The sequence below is a fragment of the Tursiops truncatus genome, chromosome 7 (assembly GCF_011762595.2).
Source record: "Tursiops truncatus isolate mTurTru1 chromosome 7, mTurTru1.mat.Y, whole genome shotgun sequence".
Taxonomy (NCBI): Eukaryota; Metazoa; Chordata; class Mammalia; order Artiodactyla; family Delphinidae; genus Tursiops; species Tursiops truncatus.
Window position 1 is genome coordinate 95720406 of NC_047040.1, and position 20698 is coordinate 95741103.

Genomic DNA, 20698 nt, shown 5'->3' on the forward strand with positions numbered 1-20698 from the left:
TTTATATACATTAGGTCTCAAGTACCCTTTGTCTTATAGGACAAGTGTAAATATATTTTTGTTTATTTTGTTTGTTTCCGCAATTTTATAAAGAGTACAAGTGATGCTGTTTTATGTCCTATTTGGAGCCTGAGAGTTTCTGGTTCCATAACCAGAAGCTGCTGCCTAGCCCTCCTAATGGAATGGAGAGCTAGTTTATTCTTAGACTGTCCAGCTCTGAGCTTGCTCTGAATCTCAAGCTTTTCTATCTACAAAACACTCAGGGCCTTTCAACTATTTTTCTATATATTAGATTTATTGGCACTAAGTATTTAAAAAGCGCGGGTGCACGTGCGCAAGCGTAGTCCGCTTGCGCCCCGAGCAGCGCACGTGCGGTGACGGTGGGATGGTGCAGTTGGTACTTTATGCGGTTCCCATCGGGGGTGACAAAACCTTGCTGGTGTGGGAGCTGAGCTCTGGACCCACGGCGGAGGCCTTGCAAGTGAGACGAGTTGGAGCGGAGGGCTGGGTGGAGGAAGCCGCCCCGCGCCCCAGTAACTGGGCGCCCCGGGGTACTGCTTCAGCACCTCATCTGCCTGTGGTCTCCGCTGAGAGGAATCTTAGTTCTAGAGACGACCTGAGCAGTCAGCTCACCCCCATAGATTTTTGAGAGATAGTTCCCAACAGACGGCATTGCCTCCTAATATACTCGAAACTTAGGATTTCAGAGGGAAACTTGTTCATGAAATGAGAAGTATTTGGAGTAGCAGGCTCACCACAGTTGCCTGTGGCGAAAGGCTGGGGGAATATAAGGCAATGGGCGGTTTGGTTTCCTTGGCCTGAAATTTCCTGCACTTACTTAGCGTAGGACCACCCTAAAGCATTCTCTGTTCACAGTCTTCTCACAGTTTTGCGTTCTGTATTCGGTCCCAGTCTTCCCAAATGCAGCAGTGGGTGGTCCTGGGTTCTATGCCATCATCAAGTTTTATTCAGCAAGGGATGCCCACAGAGCCCAAAAGGCGTGTGACCAGAAGCAGCTTTTTCACACATCTCCAGTGAAGGTGGGTCCAAATGTGGAATTCCTCGCTCTACCGGGATGAAGTGCTGAATTTAAAACTAATAGGCCATCGGGAATTCCCTAGCCGTCCAGTGGTTAGGACTCTGCACTTTCACTGCTGAGGGCCCGGGTTCAATCCCTGGTCTGGAAACTAAGATCCCAGGGGGAAAAAACAAAACAAAACCGGCCAGCGTTTGTACAGCACTGTGGTGTACAGAATGCTCTCAGATGCACTGCTCCACTGATCCCCCAGTTCCCCAGTTGTTTCTTTCCTTTTGTTTTAGGTGAAGAAACTCGAACTCAGGATGGTTAAGTGACTTACTTAAGGTTCATGACAGTAAATGTGGAAACTAGAGGCCAAACCATAACTTAACTGATGTTAAACCCCACGTCATTTTATGCTGCCCCTTAATTTAAGAAATCTTCACAAGAATCTTCCTTATATATACATTTATGTGGATTTTAAGTGTGTGAGGGTGACAAATTTTTAATAATTAATTAATTATTTATTTCTGGCTGCGTTGGGTCTCGTTGCTGCGCGCCGGCTTTCTCTATTTGCGGCGCGCGGAGTTTGCTCTTCGTTGCGGTGCGTGGGCTTCTTATCGCAACGGCTTCTCTTGTTGCGGAGCATGGGTTCTAGGCACGCGGGCTTCAGTAGTTGTGCCTCACGGGCTCTAGAGCACAGGCTCAGTAGTTGTGGCGCACGGGCTTAGTTGCTCTACGGCATGTGGCATCTTCCCGGATAAGGATCAAACCCGTGTCACCTGCATTGGCACCCAGAGTCTTAACCAGTGTGCCAACAGGGAAGTCCCGAGCTTGATAAACTTTTGTCAGATGTAAGATAAAGGAGGCTACATCATCATCATCACTCTCAAACTGCCTATTAAGAACTCACTTCAGATTCCAGAAAATGGTTAAATATTCTTTAATGCATTCTAGAAACCTTATTACATATCAACATGCCATCCAATTTTACTTTCCCAGAATTAACATTTCATTATGTTAAGGACCTTTTCAATTCCTCTGAATAGGTGAGTGAGGCTTAGGTTTCCCAGACCTTTCCCTTTATAATTGTGTTTCTTCGCTGATTGGCTTCTTGCTCTGGCTACTTCCTACTGACCTTGCTGCCTCTTCTCACCCATATTTCTTTACTCACTGATTTCACCTTTATTGAATCTGAGAACTCCCCTCAGATGGGACTCCATGTACACTGCCTCCCACTTCTGTACCCTGATTAACACCCTCTTCAATCCTGGCTGTACTCCCTGAGATTGAAATCATTTTGTGTCAGACATTCTTTAATTTGCGGACCCTGCGACCATTTCACATACCACTCAGATATTACAGATGGTCCTGGAAAGATTATGAAACAGTTACTTGGTATCAGTTGTGAGTAATGAGTTCTTTTCTTATATTGGACATTAAGACCATTCCATAAGTGTAGGTTGTGAGATTTTCACAGCATAAAGCCCGTCACTGATAGAGTAATGAAGAAAATGTTCTCCAAGTCACTATATAGTTGAGAGGAACGGGCGTTCGTATTAGATTTCTATATTTAATGCAGAGCTTTACTTTACTACCCACAGCCCCGAAATTTTTCCCTACTTTACTTATGCGTTCTTTTTCAATTTTATTTATTTATTTATTTGCTTGCTTGCACCGGGTCTCAGTTGCAGCAGGTGGGCTCCTTAGTTGCGGCTCAAGGGCTCGCCAGTTGTGGCATGTGGGCTCCCCAGTTGCAGCAGGCAGGCTCCTTTAGTTTTGGCTTGAAGGCTCCTTAAATGTGGTGTGCGAACTCTTAGTTGCAACATGCATGTGAGACCTAGTTCCCTGACCGGGGATTGAACCTGGGCCCCCTGCATTGGGATAACGGAATGTTAACCACTGCACCAGCACGGAAGTTCCAATTATGTGGTCTTTTATTCATTGGCAGGTATCTTCCTATCTTTTATCCCCTGTGTTTTTTATAAATACAGAAAAGAGAATAACATCTTAAAATAAAATGAAGGAAAGGCGTAATGTATCTGAATTTTTCTCAGTAGCATGAAGGGAAAGGTTTGCCAGCAACTACTGTGGCAAGGTTATCCCAGATGTCAACTGTCTCTACTACCCAGGGGCTCAGAGCCCTTCTGAAGCTTCCTAATTGTCCAGGGCAGCTCCATTATGACTCACCGTACAGGACCTAGCCAGCCATGCGACACTCAACATTTAAAAATTAATCTTCATTTCTCCTTCCCAGCAGGCAGCTTCAGTTGGAGAAAGTAATTTCATTTTCTTATGTACTCATTCATTCACTCAGTCAGCAGACCATCACTCCTCTATTATATGCCAAGATTTATTCCTCTTTCTGGTAAGAAGGAAAGAATAATATATGGTTCCTTCAAGCACTTAAGGAGCTCATAAACTAGTGACAGAGGAGGATGCACAAACAAATCAATGAAGAATTAACAATGCTTTGATTTTGTTTGTATTATTTGAATTTTTATGACTAAATTTATAAACTACACCCTGTTCAAAATGGAAATAGACGTTTAAGAAAGCACTAGTGATGTAAAAAATCCACAGTAATATGTAAGTCCTTAGAGAGTTAAGACTGGAAATATTTGTACTCTCAGAGAAGCATGTTAATGCAGATGAATCTCTAATTCTTTTGGTTGCTTTATTTACTTTTATAGAGGTATTCGTATTCCCTCTTCTAACAGGGGTTAATAACTTGAGGAGGGGTTGCTACAGATTAAGGTCCTAATTCAGTGGCAGGTCCATCTTGTCTCCTCTTCAGGTCATATTCTCAAGCAGGAGCTACAGGATGAAACGACTAAAACAGTCCATTCCTTTCCTTACCCTCAACCCCATAATAGGCTTCTGCTGGGTTTCCTTGGTTGCTTTCATCATCACTTTCACCACCGGAGGTCAGAGAACCTTCTGGATAATCAGGGGCCCTGGAAATGATGCAGAAAAGTACTGACTTAAAAATAATAAATAACATGTATTTAGGGCTCACTGTGAACTCATTGCTTAAAATGTCCTCCTTAATCTTCACAAACACTCTATGAAATTGGTATTGATAAGTCTCAGGTATATCCAAAATAAGTCTCTATGTAGGGTTGTGATATTTTTAGGTCTTTTATGTCTTTAGGTTCATCTCGGCACCAGACAGAAGGCGGTTCATCATAATACGCTTGCCCTAAACAGCTCCAGATGCCAAGAATTGGCAAATTAATACTTTGGTTTCCATGGGTGGTCAAAAAGGATCATCAAGGTAAACTCTGTAGACTTTCTTTGACTAACCAGACTCCTTCCAACATTGAACTCCTAGACTTTAGAGAGAAGAATAGAACAGGGCTTTGGGGAGGAGATGTGAGAGGCTTCCACATGGAAGTATCTGAGCATTGGCCTGCCACCTAGAATTAGTGATAATTTCAATGACTTGGATGGTGGTGTCCATAATTTTCTCTAGTATTTGTTTGGTATATAATAAAAAATAGTTGTCCATATCTAGTCATTCATTTGCAAGTTCCACTTGATTTTGAAGCTATAGCATACCTAAACTATTACCTGGGATAGCTGGAGTTTAGTTTTTATTTCTAACAACAGAATATGTTGAAGTCTAGCCTTTACTTCAAAATCCTAACAGCTTCAGGATCTTTCTGACCTTGAAGAAAGGGAAAATACAGATATTGTGACACCACTTCAGAAGCGAAGCCTGAAGCTCTTTTGTGCTTTAGAGGTGGTGTTGACCTCCCACGAGTGCAGGAGTCCTGGAGTTGGCATGGCTGAGGAACCTTTGGATAAGTTGGAGGAAGGTCTGTTTTCCAGTATGTGTGTGTGTGGGGAGGTGAGGGAGTGGGATTTCTCTTTTTTCCTTTCTTTCTGAAACTCCACTTTTCAGATACATCATCACCTTTGCTAAGGAACTAAAGCCCTGGGCAGAATTTTTCTGCCCGACAATATAGGTTTTTATCTTAGGCAATACCTGACAGCACCTTAAACTTAGAATTTTAGAACTGACTGCCTGCCAAGAAGCTTAGGAGGAGGGAAAATTAGTTATTATTAGTATTTTTTTTGTTAATAATTTGTTTTGCGCTAAAATAATCCTTCAAATACACGTGTCTTCTGGCCTTCAGTTATCCCAACAAAATCATTGTCTGAAGATTGAAATAAACTCATGTGTAAATGTTCAGTCCTTTGCCTCCTATCGAAGGGCCTGAGCATAAAGAGTAAATGTAGATCCCTAGAAAGGGGATTCCGATTGGTACTGAGTTTATTCCTAGAATCCATGGCACTTGGGCTTAGGGTTTTAATTCAGAGGCAGGGCTGTTAGCGAATGGAGTGGAGGAGGCTCCACCATCCACCTGAGTGGTTGATGGTTGAGGACAGGCCAGATCATCTGCTCTACAACCAAATCTATCTCACTGTATGAATCCAGCCCTTTACGCACACGAGAGCAGTGTCTGTAGCAGTGTAGCCTCAGCTTGTCCATTTGAAATCTGTGAGTAATATGAGATTTGTGGCACGTTCTTGGTTTGCATTTGCCATGGAGTATTTTAGGAACTTCCAGAATAGATCTGAGCAGTAAAAATGTGCCATGCCAGGGTATACCTGCAACAGAGACATTCACCCGTACCCCAGTGTTGTTCCTGCCCTTAATCACTAAGGTAATGTTCTAAGAATCACAGATGCATTTTTAGTTTTAAACATATAACCTAGAAATCAGTTATTCATATAGGCATTTTAAATTCATCTGTTTTGGTTGGATTTAGGGTCATTATCATTCCTTATGTAAAGGAAGGTAACCCAGAAGCTTGCTATTCAGAAAGCTATGACAGATGCATCCAGAAACTGCTGATTGTGGTTTTAGGTAAGACCTTTTTGATTGTCGTTGAAGTGCTTCAGTTTCAGTGAGCAAATAAACTTATTTGAAAAGTTAATTGGATGAAAATAATGTTTATCTAAAACATTACATATTCTTTCATTCATCAGATGCTTTCACAGCAACAGTTTTAAATTTGTTCTTTGTGGCATTTAAGAGAAGAACGACAGCAAATATTATTGTCCCCAGTGTTTAGATGTAGAATGACTTGCCTCAGTTCATACAGAAAGTGTTTGATCCATTTCTTCCTCAATTGCTTGCTTATCATACAGAATAGTGTAATGATTTATAAGCCTTGGACACCTGTGTTTGAGTCCTAACATTGTCTCTTAGATTTTGTTGTTGTTGTTGCAATTTTAGGTTTTTCCAGCCAGAGACATTGGAAGGTATTTAATATCTCTAAGCTGCAATTTCTTTATCTGCATATCGGGTTAGTAATTCAGTTTACTACCAAATGGGGAATATTGTAAGAGTAAATGAGATGATGAATGTAAAAAGCTTAGAACTATGCCTGAAACATAGTAAGCAGACAAAATATATTGACTATTATTATTATCATTGTTATTTTCTTGTTGAAAAGTTTATTAGATTATGTTTTTGGAATCAATTTAATTTGTCTTCATTTCTGATATATTGGGTGAGTATGATTCTTATATAATAATCGGCTACGTTTTTGTGAGCCTTGAAACTGGTCATGCTATTGAATAGCATTGATTCTGTTCCCTATCGAGTTATACAGCAGTGAGAATGTCACAGGCTGGCCCAAAGGACACATTATGATTAGTAGATTCCCGGAACAGAATTGCTCCCCTGCTTCACAGCCCTGCAGGCTTAGAGACTGAGAAATCCTCGCTAAGTTGTCCGAGACCTTATTTGCTTGTAAGAGTTGACCCTGGATTGGTCTTGGCCTTCCAGCCTGGGTAGTCCTTCCAGTGAAGTTTGACTTCCCTGGTTATCAGACAGAATCTCCATGAGCTGTCAACTCTGGGTAACAACTTTTAAGAACCAAACTAAATGACTGGGTTGTTTGTGCCTAATATGCCAAGGTACTCCTTATATGTAACCAAAAGTCCTTAGACCAAAAAGCCTGGTTCTCTAGCTTGCCTCGAGGAAAGCTGTATTGTCCAAACGGTACATGGGCTAGTTTCTACCAGTAGAGTGTTCAAATGCTCTCTCTCTCTGTCTCCAAAGCTTTGTTCATTGTATCTGGTATAAGTTTGGTCCCAAGGAGTAGGCACTTGCCTTGCTTCTAATGGGAAGTATCTATTATAGTCCAGTGGTATCTATCCCAGGTTTGAACTCATTTTGATCCCCACCTAATGCCTTCCTATTTAATTGTATTGTGATTGAATATTTTTGTTTCCACAGCTTTTAATTTCTATGTCCTTATTCCTTAGGTCATATTTCCAAGATCATAAAGTTTTTGAACCAAAGTTGATACTTCTTATATATGTTTTCACAAATAATTATAATAAAAACTGTAGTGTCAGATGAGGGAACTTCTAGGAAAATGCTCTTATTTTCTGCTTTTAGAAATCAAAAGAATGTCTAATTATTGGGTGCTACCATTGTATACAGGAAGTTTTAGAACAAGAAAACTTCTGAATTGATCGTTGTTAACTTTATTTCAGAAAGTGGTAAAACAGGTGTTGCATATAGACCCTGTGAAGAGGTCACAGATGCTGGAACCGAAGAGGAACTACAGGCTTTATTTCAAGTCTGTGGAGATAAAACCTCAAGGGGTACACAGCCAGTGGAGCCATAATTCAAAACACCCAGCAGGATTTGGAAGACTTCAGCATATCTATTCAGTTCTGTCTTCCTTAGGAAAAGGTGAAACTCTGAAACTGCTTTTGAGGCAGGGAATTTCTAGGACTTTTCCAAGTCCAGCGCCTTGGCTCTGGCCCCTTACTTGAAGTTTGGAGAGCAGGATTGAGGGCCACCAGTGTACGTCTATGGTTGTGGACACAGGAGAAGACACAGGACTTTTAGAAATCCCCTCAAATAGAATTGCAGGGATTTGGAAACAAAGTAACTATGGTCTTAAGTGTGATTATGCTACACTATTTAAAAACTATTCATGGCTTTCAAGTAAGGTATATTACCCAGATCTCAGCATCTCATATATATCTTGTGTTAAATATTTTGCCAAAGAACCTTTCTGTAAACCAGTTATATGGATGCCTCGAATTAGGGCTTAAGTAATTTCAATGTAATTTCGGAAAGAAAACATTAATGTACTGCATATAGGATTTTTATTTAAAAGGAGCAAAATATGTGTTTCATGTCATTGAGAGCTAATTTTTGGCTAGATTTCTGATTACTTAACTCACCCCAATGTTGCAAAGTTTGTTTGGAAGGGAAGAAAGTAGAGAAAGAAAAGGTGGTTATGTTTTGAAAAATGGAAAAATTTTGAAAGTTTTTTCCTGTACAAAATAATTATTTTAATTCAATTTAAATCAGTCAAGGAAACTTGAAACGTATCCATGTTTGGGCTTTAAGAAGTCTAGTTTCCTATGAAATGTGAGAGGAAAGGGTTCCGTATTGATACTAAAGATTTTGGAAACCTGATTATAACAACAGATCCACTCCTAAATGAGGCCAATCTTGGAATCAGTTCCATTTAGAAACCATTATGTTCTAGGCACTGGAAATAAGATGAAGCTCCTTCTCTCTTGGAGTTTAGGTGTTAAAGGTGTACCAGACAATTAAAAAGGACTAAAATTAAATAGATTATGAAAAGGAATGTGAAGAAATTAAACTGTGTGCTAGTTCCAGTATTTCAAGAAAATTACTTAACATGCTGACTTTAACATTCTAAGTGTCTTCTCCATGTGTGCACACAGGGTAGACCTGTGGAAAGTGACACTGTAGTTTTTTCTAGATTAATGGCTCTGTTGAGACAAGGTGGGATGGGGGAAGTTTTCCCATGCTAATGTAAAGGGCCATTCACTTGGGTTTAGACTCTGTTTCCCAGAATGAATTGCTCACCTGCCCCAAAGCCCTTCTATAGAAGTTCTGGAGTCATCCCTGATTCAGTGGTGACCCCTAATAACAGAGTGGTGTTTGAATAATGAGACGTGAATCCTGAGAGTTTGGAGGAAATGGCAACATTTTCGAATAATTATAAGGTGTGTTCCCCTCCCGCCACCCTTACTGGTGCTCATTTTGCAGGTCAGCTACTTATCTTGTCAGCCGTGTGGCCAAAGGGAGGAAGAATGTCTCTCAGACTTCAGCTTTGAGGAGGAAGAATTCAGATTGCCAGGACTGGACTAGCACTTTTGAATTTCCCAGAATGCCAGGTCCTGTGGTTTCCTTGGGAAGGTCTGAATCCTTCCCACCACCCCTGCACCCCTGGGATGCTGGAGTTTGGGGCCACTCGGTTCTGCAGCCCAGTCCCGCCTCATTGTTTGCGGCCAGGGAGCGCAGGGCGGGGCTGGGAAGAGGGCCCGGTGGGAGGTAATTGTTGCCTTTGCAAGGGGAAGGATGGCTTGCGCCCTGGGGAATCTGGGAAAAAGTCCCACTGTGGTGGCGCGGATTGGATCTACGCACAAGGCTAATAACGGTGGCGTCACTAAAGACGTCATAACGAGTGGAACGTTAGGCGGGGGCGGGGCGCGCTGTTGCTAACGTGAGCTGTCGCATCAGCGCTGGCATAGCGGTTCAGCTCGGAAGCGGGATGTGGCTCCGGCTCCTCAGTGGCCTGGGTCACTGCCCCTGGAGCCGCCGCATGTTATGTCCCGGCTGCGCCTTTGGTTGCCACGGCTCTTCCTCACATGGGAACAACTGTGGCTTCTAGTGCAGGCAGTTCAGCCTCCGGAGTGGGCCCTGGGCCCCGTGCAGGTGACCCCCAACCCCGCGCGGCTGACAGAAGCTTGGTCTTCACAAGCCTCAGAACCCCTCCCAAATTGTCCCATGCTCTTACACCCCTGACAGAAGCCGTGGGCTTTAACTGCTTAACGTCCTTGTCTCCAGTGCAGATGTTGGCCCCGACTCATCAGGAGTTGACTGAGACTGAGGTTCCATACCCGGACACGGATTCGGTTGGAGAGCTGCCTACAGGGCCAGATCAGTTTGCTGTTCCACATCAGGATCTGAATAACAAGCAAACCCAACATCAAAAGCTCCCAGAGGCAGTTCCAGTGCTCGACTGGGATCAGAATCAGTCCTTGGTTCTCCTTTCTCGACACAAAAGTAAGGCTAAACACATAGCTCTAGATGAGGCTGAAGGTCACCAATCATTTGAAATACTTGTTCCACCTCTAGGTAGTAAGAGCTCAAAACCAATGAAGTTTATTGGTTCACCCCAAACCTGAAGAAAGATCTAGTTCAGCATCAACAGCTTGCCAAAGTTGTTGGAACTACAGGCCAATTTCAAAAAAAGCACTCAGGGTCTAGAACAACATTTGCAGGGTGACTATTTAGATCCCAGTATGGATGCCATTTACCCTGAGGAGAGCCTACCTAGGGATTTTTTGGGAGCCCAGATAAAACTATGGAGCCCCCAGAGGAAGCTGAAATTTCTCCATCCCAGCAGGAGGCCAAAATCCTCATCCAGAGCTCACTGAGGAGGCTGAATCTTTACCCCAGCACAGCCTCCTGCTCCGCATCCACAAACCCCTGAGGAGGTTGAATCTTTTCCAATCTTTCAATCTTTTGAAGTTCTGCTGCTTTTCCTGTACTTTAAAGGAGACTCCAATCTACCTCTTGAAACCTGTTCCCTGCAATTCTGCGTTGGTTTCAAATCCTCTTCTTTGCCTTACCTCAATATATTTTTCGACAATAGTTGTCCTTTATAACTCTCCAGGTTTGTGAATTGCAGTGCCCCTGAGCTCCATTTTTCAACTCGCTTTTTTGTGAGCTGGCCTGAAAACCTCAGGATTGCTTCAGGCCCTATTCTGGTTCTGGGGCGGCAGGCTGAGCCTTTGGTTAATTATTCCTCCTGATGGGAAATTAGAGTGACATGTGCGTGACGAAACACCTACAGCTATTCTCTCATTGGTTCCCCCTCATCCCGTTCATCCTACGCACTAATTGTAGACTGCGAAACAGGAGGTTAAAGGCGCTGAGTCTCCAGATGGGGAGATTGTCAGTAAAGCGGCTGGAATGGCGAACCCGAGCACAAGGAGAGGAAATATGAGGCGCGTTTTAGAAACTGTTCCTGATCACACGGTGTACCATCCTCTGGGTTTCCCAGCATGTGTTAGCTGTAGGAAGATTCCCTTAAACTTGGAGAGCTGAGACCCATGGAATGGGGAGCACGCCGTATTGCTTTAAAGGGTCTGCATTAGCTCAACCAACCTCACCAATCCTCTCAGCCCAAAGTGTCCATCCTTATGTCTCATCCAGCTGTGGGTGTAGATATGGTCAATCCAGGGTGAATCACAGCCCTTGAACGAATTTTATAAGAATTTCTCTCTCTTTCGCTGTCTTTTTGTTTCTTTTTTTTTGAAATTTATTTTTATTATGGCGTTTTCCTGATTTTCAAGCTGTGTTTATGCCACTCTACACACACTTGATTCCCTGAAGGAGACATATGACTAAATAGGTTTTAAGATTCTTAGTAGTCACATATATTCCTCTGCGGTGCATAGGAGATGTTGAGTCCAGTTCACTGAGCAGAGTATAGGTCTTGTCTATTACATATTTGGTTTATGGAACGGTATATGTGCTGAATTCAAACTCTGGTTTTATGCATCACCCCACCTCACCTTTCCCATTAAGCAGGCATAAGTGCGTTTTCTAAATCTGTGACTCTGTTCCGTTTTGTAATTCAGCTCATGTGTAGCCATGTTTACATTCCCTCTATAAGTGATATCTTATGGTAAGTTTCTTTTTCTGTGTGACTTCTTTCACTTAGAATCATCGTACCTAAATGTACTCATTATGCTGCTGCTGGCCTTATGACATTGATTTCATGGCTGATATTCCATTCTACATAAGTACCTCAACTTCTTTATCCATTTTTCTCTTTCCTGGGATATTTAAGGTGTACCGAAGTCGAGGATTTTGTAAACAGAGGAGCCCTAAACTAGGGGTGGCTGTGTCTTGTTGATTTTTAGTTTTCCCAAGATATATGTCCATGAGTGGAAGTGCTCTATGCTCTGTAGCTCTGTTTTTTTCATGTTTCAGGAAACAGCGTACACTTCTCCACAGTGGCTGTTGGCAATTTAAATCCCGCCCATCAGGTTAACAAGGCTCCCTGTTCTCCATGGCCTGTCCTGCCTCTCTGGTTTTTAAACTGTTTTCGGATGGCCCTTTGGACTGGTGGGAGAGACACTTCTTTGTTGTGCGGATTTGCATTGCCCGCTTGACTGGTTGGCCAAAAAGGGCGTATGCGTTTCTTCCTGAATATATTCAGGAAGAAACGCATACGCCGTTTTTGGCCAACTGCATCATTGTCGAAGGTCTGCCGCTTTTCATGTGCTTTAAAGGCGACTCCCATCTACCTCCTGAAAACTGTTTCCTGCAATTCTTCCTTCCTTTCAAATCCTCTTCGTTGCCTTACCTCAAGATATTTTTGGACTATAGTTATCACTTATAACCCTGCTGGTTTGTGAATTGCAGTGTCCCTGAGCTCCTTTCTTCAACTCGCTTTCTTGTTAGCTGGCCGCAAAACCGCAGGATTGCTTCAGGCCCTATTCTGGTTCCGGGGCGGCAGGCTGAGCCGTTGGTTAATTCTTCCCTCTGGTGGGAAATTAGAGTAACATGTTCCCGTGCAAACACCTACAGCTATTCTCTCATTGGTTTCCCCTCATCACGTTCACCCTCCGCACTAATTGCAGACGGTGTGAAACAGGAGGTTAAAGGTGCTGACTCTCCAAATGGGGAGATTGTTAGTAAAGCGGCTGGAATGGCGAACCCGAGCAGCAGGAGAGGAAAAATGAGGTGCGTCTTAGAAACCTTTCCCAGTCACACGGTGTACCATCCCTCTGGGTTTCCCATGCATGTTTTAACTGTAGGAAGATTCCCTTAAACCTGGACAGTTGGGACCCATGGAATGGGTAGCACTCAGTGTTGCTTTAAAAGGTCTGCATTTGCTCAGCCAGCCTCAGCAATCCTCTCAGCCCAAAGTGTCCAGCCTTATATCTCATCCAGATGTGGGTGTAGATGAGGTCAATTCAGCGTGCATCACAGCCTCTGAACGAATTTTGTCGGAAGTTCTCTCTCTTTCACTCTCGTTGTGTTTTTTTGTTTTTTGAAATTTATATTTATAATGGGGTTTAGCTGATTTTCACTGCAGTGTTTATGCCTCTCTACACACACTTGATTCCCTTACGGAGACATACCAATACATAGGTTTTAAGATTCTTACTAGTCACATATATTCCTCTGTGGTGCATAGGGGGTGTTGAGTCCAGTTCACTGAGCAAAGAGTAGGTCTTGTTTATTACATATTTGGTTTATGGAATGGTATCTGTGCTAACTTCAAACTCTGGTTGTATGCATTCCCCAACCTCACCTTTCCCCGTAAGCAGGCATAAGTGCATTTTCTAAATGTGTGACTCTGTTCTGTTTTGTAATTCAGCTCATGTGTAGCCATGTTTACATTCCCTCTCTAAGTGATATCTTATGATAAGTTTCTTTTTCTGTGTGACTTCTTTCACTTAGAATCATCGTACCTAAATCCACTCATTATTCTGCTACTTGCCTTATGACATTGATTTCATGGCTGAGTGATATTCCGTTGTACATAAGTACCACAAATTCTTTAACCATTTTTCTCTTTCCTGGGACATTTAAGGTGTACCGAAGTCGAGGTTCTTGTAAACAGAGCAGCCCTATACTTTGGGGTGGCTCTGTCTTGTTGATTTTTAGGTTTCCCACGATATACGCCCATGAGTGGAAGTACCCTATGCTCTGTAGCTCTGTCTTTTAGATATTTTAGGAAATACCATACACTTCTCCAGAGTGGTTGTTGGCAGTTTCCATCCCGCCCATCAACATAACAAAGGTCCCTGTTCTCCATGGCCTGTCCTGCCTTTCTGGTTTTTACACTTTTTCCTGGCCCTTTTGACCGGTGGGAAGTGAGACTTCTTTGTTGTGCAAATTTGCATTGCCCGCTTGCTTGGTTGGCCAAAAAGGGCGTATGCATTTTTTCCTGAATATATTCAGGAAAAAACTCATACGCCCTTTTTGGCCAACTGCATCATTGTCAAAGTTCTGCCTCTTTTCATGTGCTTTAAAGGCGACTCCAATCTACCTCTTGAAATCTGTTTCATGCAATTCTGCCTTCCTTTCATATCCTCTTCGTTGCCTTACCTCAATATATTTTTGGACGATAGTTGTCCTTTATAACTCTGCAGGTTTGTGAATTGCAGTGCCCCTGAGCTCCATTTTTCAACTCGCTTTTTTGTGAGCTGGCCACAAAACCGCAGGATTGCTACAGGCCCTATTCTGGTTCCCGGGTGGTAAGCTGAGCCTTTGGTTTATTCTTCTTCCTGATGGGAAATTAGCATGACATGTGCCTGTCCAAACACCTACAGCTAGTCTCTCAGTCGTTCCCTCTCATCCCGTTCATCCTCCGTACACATTCCAAACTGTGCGAAACAGGAGGTTAAAGGTGCTGATTCTCCAAGTGGGGAGGTTGTTAGTAAAGCGGCTGGAATGGCGAACCCGAGCACCAGTAGATGAAAAACGAGGTGCGTTTTAGAAACCTTTGCGGATCTCACGGTGTACCATGCTTTGGGTTTCCAATGCATGTTTTAGCTGTAGGAAGATTCCCTTCATACTGGAGAGTTGGGACCCATGGAATGGGCATCCCGCAGTATTACTTTAATGGGTTGGCATTTGCTCACCCAACCTCACCAATCCTCTCAGACCCAAGAGTTTCCAACTTTATGTGTCTTGCAGCTGTGGGTGTAGATGTGGTCAATCCAGGTTGCATCACCACCCCTGAACGAATTTTGTACGAGTTTCTCTCTATTTCACTATTTTTCTTTTTTTTTGTAATTGATGTTTATAATGGGGTTTAGCTGATTTTTGATGCTGTGTTTATGCCGCTTCACACCCACTTGATACACTTACAGAGAGAAATCAATAAATATTTTTAAGATTCTTATTACACATATATATTATTCTGCGGCAAATAGGGTGTGTTGAGTCCAGTTTATTGAGCAATGAGCAGGTCTCGTCTATTACATATTTGGTTGATGGCACGGTATCTGTGCTAATTTCAAACTCCTGTTTTATGCATCACCCCACCTCACCTTTCCCCTTAAGCAGCCATAAGTGCTTTTTCTAAATGTGTGACTCTGTTCTGTTTTGTAATTCAGTTCATGTGTAGCCATGTTTACATTCCCTCTATAAGTGATATCTTATGACAAGTTTCTTTTTCTATGTGACTTATTTCACTTAGAATCATCGCCTAAATCCACACATTATGCGGCTACTGGCCTTATGACATTGATTTCCTCGCTGAGTGATATTCCATTGTACGTAAGTACCGCAACTTGTTTATCCATTTTCCTCTTTTGTGGGATATTGAAGTTGTACCCGAGTCGAAATTCTTGTCAACAGAGCAGCCCTAGACTTTGGGGTGCCTGTGTCCTGTCGATTTTTGGTTTTCCCAGGTATACGCCCATGTTGGAAGTACCCTATGCTCTGTAGCTCTGTTTTTTAGATGTTTTAGGAAACACCATACACTCTTCAGAGTGGTTATTTGCAATTTACATACGGCCTATCAGCGTAACAGGGCTCCCTTTTCTCCATGGCTTGTCCTGCATTTGTGGTTTTTACACATTTTCTGGAAGGCCCTTTTGACTGATGCGTAGTGAGACTTCTTTGTAGTGCGGATTTGCATTTCCTGCTTGTTTGCTTTGCCAAAAAGGGCCGTATGCGTTTTTTCCTGAATATATTTATGAAAAAACGCATATGCCCTTTTTGGCCAACTGCATCATTGTCGAAGGTCTGCCGCTTTTCATGTGCTTTAAAGGTGACTCCCATCTACCTCCTGAAAACTGTTTCCTGCAATTCTTCCTTCCTTTCAAATCCTCTTCGTTGCCTTACCTCAAGATATTTTTGGACTATAGTTATCACTTATAACCCTGCTGGTTTGTGAATTGCAGTGCTCCTGAGCTCCGTTTCTCAACTCGCTTTTCTGTGAGCTGGCCACAAAATCGCAGGATTGCTACAGGCCCTCTTCTGTTTCCGGGGCGGCAGGCTGAGTCTTTGGTTAATTCTGCTACCTGATTGGAAATTAGAGTGACATGTGCCTGTCCAAACACCTAGATCTAGTCTCTCATTAGTTCCCTCTCTTCCCGTTCATTGTCCAGAGAATTTGCAGACTGTACGAAACAGCAGTTTAAAGGTGCTGCTTCTCCAAGTGGGGAGATTGTTAGTAAAGCGGCTGGAATGGCGAACCCGAGCACCAGCAGATGAAAAATGAGGTGCGTTTTAGAAACCTTTTCCGCTCACACTGTGTACAGTCCTCTGGATTTCCCATGCATGTTTTAGCTGTATTAAGATTCCCTTGAACCTGTAGATTTGGGACCCATGGAATGGGTACCAGGCAGTATTACTTTAAAGGGTCTCCATTTGCTCACCCAACCTCACTAATCCTCTTAGCCCGAACAGTTTCCTGTCTTATGTCTCATCCTGCTGCGGGTCTAGATGTGTTCAATCCATGTTGCATCTCAGCCCCTGAGCAAAAGTAAGAATTTTTCTCTCTCTCACTGTCTTTATTTTTCTTTTTAATTTATTATTATATTGGTTAGAGCTGAGTTTCAGTGCTCTGTTTCTTGCTGCTGTATTTCCGCTTGATTGACATACAGAGAGCCATCAATAAATTCTTCTTCAGATTCTTACCAGTCGTATATATTCTTTTCCGGTGACTTGAGTGTGCTGAGCGCTGTTCTTTGAGGTACCGTGTAGGCCTTTTTGATTATCAATTTGGTATTAGGAACGGTATCTTCGCTAATTTCAACCTCCTGGATAATGCCTCACCCCTCCCCACCTTTCCCCTTTAGCAGCCTTGTTTTCTACATATTTCACTATGTTTATCTTTTGTAATTTATTTCATGTGTAGCAATTTTTGATTCCACCTTTAAGTGATATGATATGTGTCTTTTTTTTTCTTACTTACGTCACTTAGAATGATCATATGTAACTCCTCCCGAGTTGTTGCAACTGGCTTTATTTCATTGATTTCCTGACTGAGTAATATTCCACTCTACATAAGTGCCACATCTCTTTTATCCATTTTTTCCTTCCAGGGACATTTAGGTTGTATCCAAGTTGAGGCTCTTTTAAACAGAGAGGCGGTAAATGTTGGGGTGCCTGTGTCCTGTCGATTTTTGTTTTTCCCGAGATATACACCCATGAGTGCAAGTCCCCTATGCTCTGTAGCTCATTTTTTAGATGCTTTAGTAAACACAATACACTTCTCTAGAGTGGCCGTTGGCAATTTACATTTCCAGTATCAGCCTCACAGGGCTCCCTTTTCTCCTCGCCCTGTCCTGCATTTCTGGTGTTTACACTTTATGAGGATAGCTCTTCTGACTGATGCGAAGTGATACCTTTTGTAGTATTGATTTCCAGTGCCCACCTGTTTGGTTGGCTAAAAAGGGTGTATGCCCTTTTCTTGAATATATTCAGAAAAAACGCATACGCCCTTTTTGGCCAACTGCATCGTTGGCGATGTTCAGCCCCTTTTCTTGTGCTTTAATGGCGAGTCCTTTCTACCTCTTCAAATCCCTTTCCTGCCATTCTCCCTTGCTTACAAGTCCTTTTCGGTGACTTACCTCAAGACATTTTTCGACGATAGATATTTTCAGCTCTTCAGTTTAGTGAATTTTAGTGCCCCTGAGTTCCATTTTTCAACTTGTGTTTTTGGGAACTGGCCACAAAACAGCAGGATTTCCTCAAGCCCTATTCTGTTTCCGTGGGTAATCTTAGCCTTTGGTCAATACGTCTTCCTGATTGGAAATTAGAGTGACATGTGCCTGTCCGAACACCTAGGACTTGTCTCTCATTGTTTCTCATCCTTCCGCTTCATCCTCTGGACAAATTCCAAACTGTATGCAACAGGATCTTGACGGTGCTGACATCCCCAAGTGGGGAGATTGTTAGGAAACACGCTGGAGGGTGAACCCGAGCACCAAGAGATGAGGAGATGAGATGCCTTTTCCAAACTCTTCCCGATCAAACGGTGTACCATCCTCTGGGTGTGACAGGCATGTTTTAGCAGTAGGAAGGATCCCATTCATGTAAGGAGAACACTAGGGATTTTTCCATATCAGTGTCTCACCGAACCACAAACTGGGGAATTTTTAAGCTACGGCTACACGTATGTTCATTAAGGGCCTTTGGCAGTAGGCAGAGTCCAAACTATAGATGATTGAAGTCTTCAGGTCAGAAGCACTCACCATCAGCCTCCCTTAGGTTACATTTTATCTGTCGTTGATAGATGATGTTGATAAAAATATCTGTTCTTTTTCAGATTATTTCCCTTATAGGTTATTACAAAATTTTTAGTGTAGTTCCCTGTGCTATACAGTAGTTCCTTGTTGATAATCTATTTTATACATAGCAGTGTGTATGTGTTAATCCCAAACTGTTAATTTATCCCTCCTCCCACCTTTCCCCTTTAGTAATAATAAATTATAAGATTTTATACTTCTCAGAAATGGGGGAGGTGAAAGAGAGGTAGCATTTTCAATGGAAAAGCATTCTAAACAAGATTGAAGCTTTAGCCAAGATTATTAGATGTACATCCTTGGAAAGAAATCACTTCATTTCTCTAATATTGACCTGACAAATAAGACAGACCTCTTCACTGAACTTGCTTATAATAAAGTGATGGAAATATCAAATGGAAGTGTTAGAAACATCTTATTTTACCCGAGCCTTATACACTGCTCTATGTTAATTACAGTTTGGCTCACACATCTGTTCATTGAAGTTACAATGCTCTCAATTTTGGTTACTGATCCTCCAGAGTGGGCCCCAACAAGGGTCCCCCTGCCCAGTGTCATTGGAGCCAACAGATCGAGACTGAGTTTGGTTCAGAAGCAGAGGAAACTTTATATTTGGTTCAAAGAATAGAGAGGTGAGAGCGTGCAGTCCCCTGCGGGCTGTGGGCCAGGCTGCTGTGTAGGGATCCTGTCAGCGTCAGCGGAAGGGAGGGGGCAGAGCTCTCGAGGGCCGGGTTGGCTGCATGTCTATGTCGCGGAGTCTGCACGGTGTCCCACGAGCTGCGTTGTCGACCCAGCCATTCTGCACTAGGAAATCGGGTCTAAAGTGTCGGGTGTGGGATCTCTGCATGCGGAACCCTAGGAGCACATGAAATTAGACAAAGCACAAAGGAAAAGAAGGTTAGACTTTATGTTTTTGCCCAGATTCTGTTTTTATCTCCCAGGAAGTTTTCATGGGCTTTGCCAGTGACAAACCCCTCCTCTGCCTTTTGTCCCATTCCTCATTCTTGGGGCGCTGAGGGTGCAGACCCCTCTTATGTAACTGCTTCGTGCTGTGTTGGGAGCCCTCATACCTGGGGGCGAGGGTCAGAACTTCTCCCCAGCAGCCTCCAGGTGAGGTTGATTGTCCCCAGGCCTCCTGCCTCACTGCTTGTCCGCCTGAGCGCCAGCATTGTGTTATAGATTCTAATGACCTTTAAGGGTCCAGGAAAGAGAGGCGCAGAGACGCTGGGGGGTCCGGTTTTACCCCGCTCCACATTTGTTCTGCCACCTTAGGCTGACGGTTTCTGCCAGCCTAGATGCTCTGACCAGTAGTCTGTGCTTTCTTCAATTAGGCCCCTGAATTAACGTACAAACAGCACCAGGTGTCAGAGCCCTGCCCGCTCAACTCTCAGACAGTCCAGGGCCGGTGGTGATCCAGGACCATGATGGCCACTGAGTCAACAGCCTTTTGAAGTAGCCAGGAGTCCAGCCGGTGTCATTGGCCGCCGTCACCGTGGTGTCTGTAGGCTTTTCTATGGTGACAGCGTGATATACGGTTCTCCCGCCAAGATTATTAGCTCCCCTCTGGGTGCAGTAAGTCCTGCAAGCAGTAGTCTGCTCCTTTGGGGCACACTCTTGTTGTTTTCTGAGAGAAGCTCCAGGTCACGTGATGGTCACGCGAGTCGTCACGGGGGCCCGTTGCCCCCCGGTTGTCTCTCTGGATGTTGGAGTTGGAGGGCCTCCTCACTCGAGGTCAGTGTGCCCACGGAGCGAACCCTGCAACTTCAGGGCATGGTTGGTGGTTAGGATCACGACGTGGGGTCCTTTTCCCTTAGGAGGGAGCTGGCCTTGTGGGCTGCTGATTTCCAGGTTTTTAGATACCCCCAGTACCCTGGCCGGATGGGGCGGCAGGCCAAGCCCTTGGTGACCTTAGTTTATCCTACCTGGAGGGCATTCTTGCCTTGTTCCATTTCAAGTGGTCCTAGTTTGTGCACTAATACTCCAAAGGCGATTCACCTTTGACCGGGAATGTAAAGGTCAAAGGGTTTAGCTAAATTAGGGAGTTCCAGGGCAAGGGTCTGAATTGACTGCTCTTTCCATTCTTGAAAGGCCACTTCTGGATTCTATTCAAAAGGATCATCATCTTTTCCTTTCAGTGTTTCATATAGAGGCCCAGCTACTAGACTGTAGTTAGGGATCCAGATGCAGCAAACCCCGGCCTCCCCAGGAACCCCTAAGCTGTCTTCTAGTTTTAGAAGGGGTAAGGCTGCAAATGGCTTCTTCCCTTTCCTGGGATGGGCTTCTCCAACCTTCTGTGAGAATGAAGCCCAGGCAGGTCACCGCAGTCTGTGATATTTGAGCTTTTTCTTGGACAACTTCTATCCATTGTTGGCTTGG

The 20698-nt window shown here is 43.5% G+C and overlaps 1 protein-coding gene and 1 pseudogene across 1 annotated transcript in view; both read left to right on the top strand.

Moving 5' to 3' along the window:
- Nucleotides 1–385: 385 nt before the first annotated feature.
- Nucleotides 386–9260, top strand: LOC117313042 (RAD52 motif-containing protein 1-like; annotated as a pseudogene).
- A 422-nt stretch (nucleotides 9261–9682) lies between these two features.
- The window catches only part of LOC141279046 (uncharacterized), a 42871-nt gene continuing 31855 nt past the window's right edge, over nucleotides 9683–20698 (top strand). Inside the window, exons 1-2 of the mRNA XM_073806962.1 lie at nucleotides 9683–10100; nucleotides 15265–15344. Of these exons, the coding sequence (XP_073663063.1) occupies nucleotides 9683–10100; nucleotides 15265–15344 (498 nt within the window). The remainder of the gene's footprint in view (nucleotides 10101–15264; nucleotides 15345–20698) is intronic.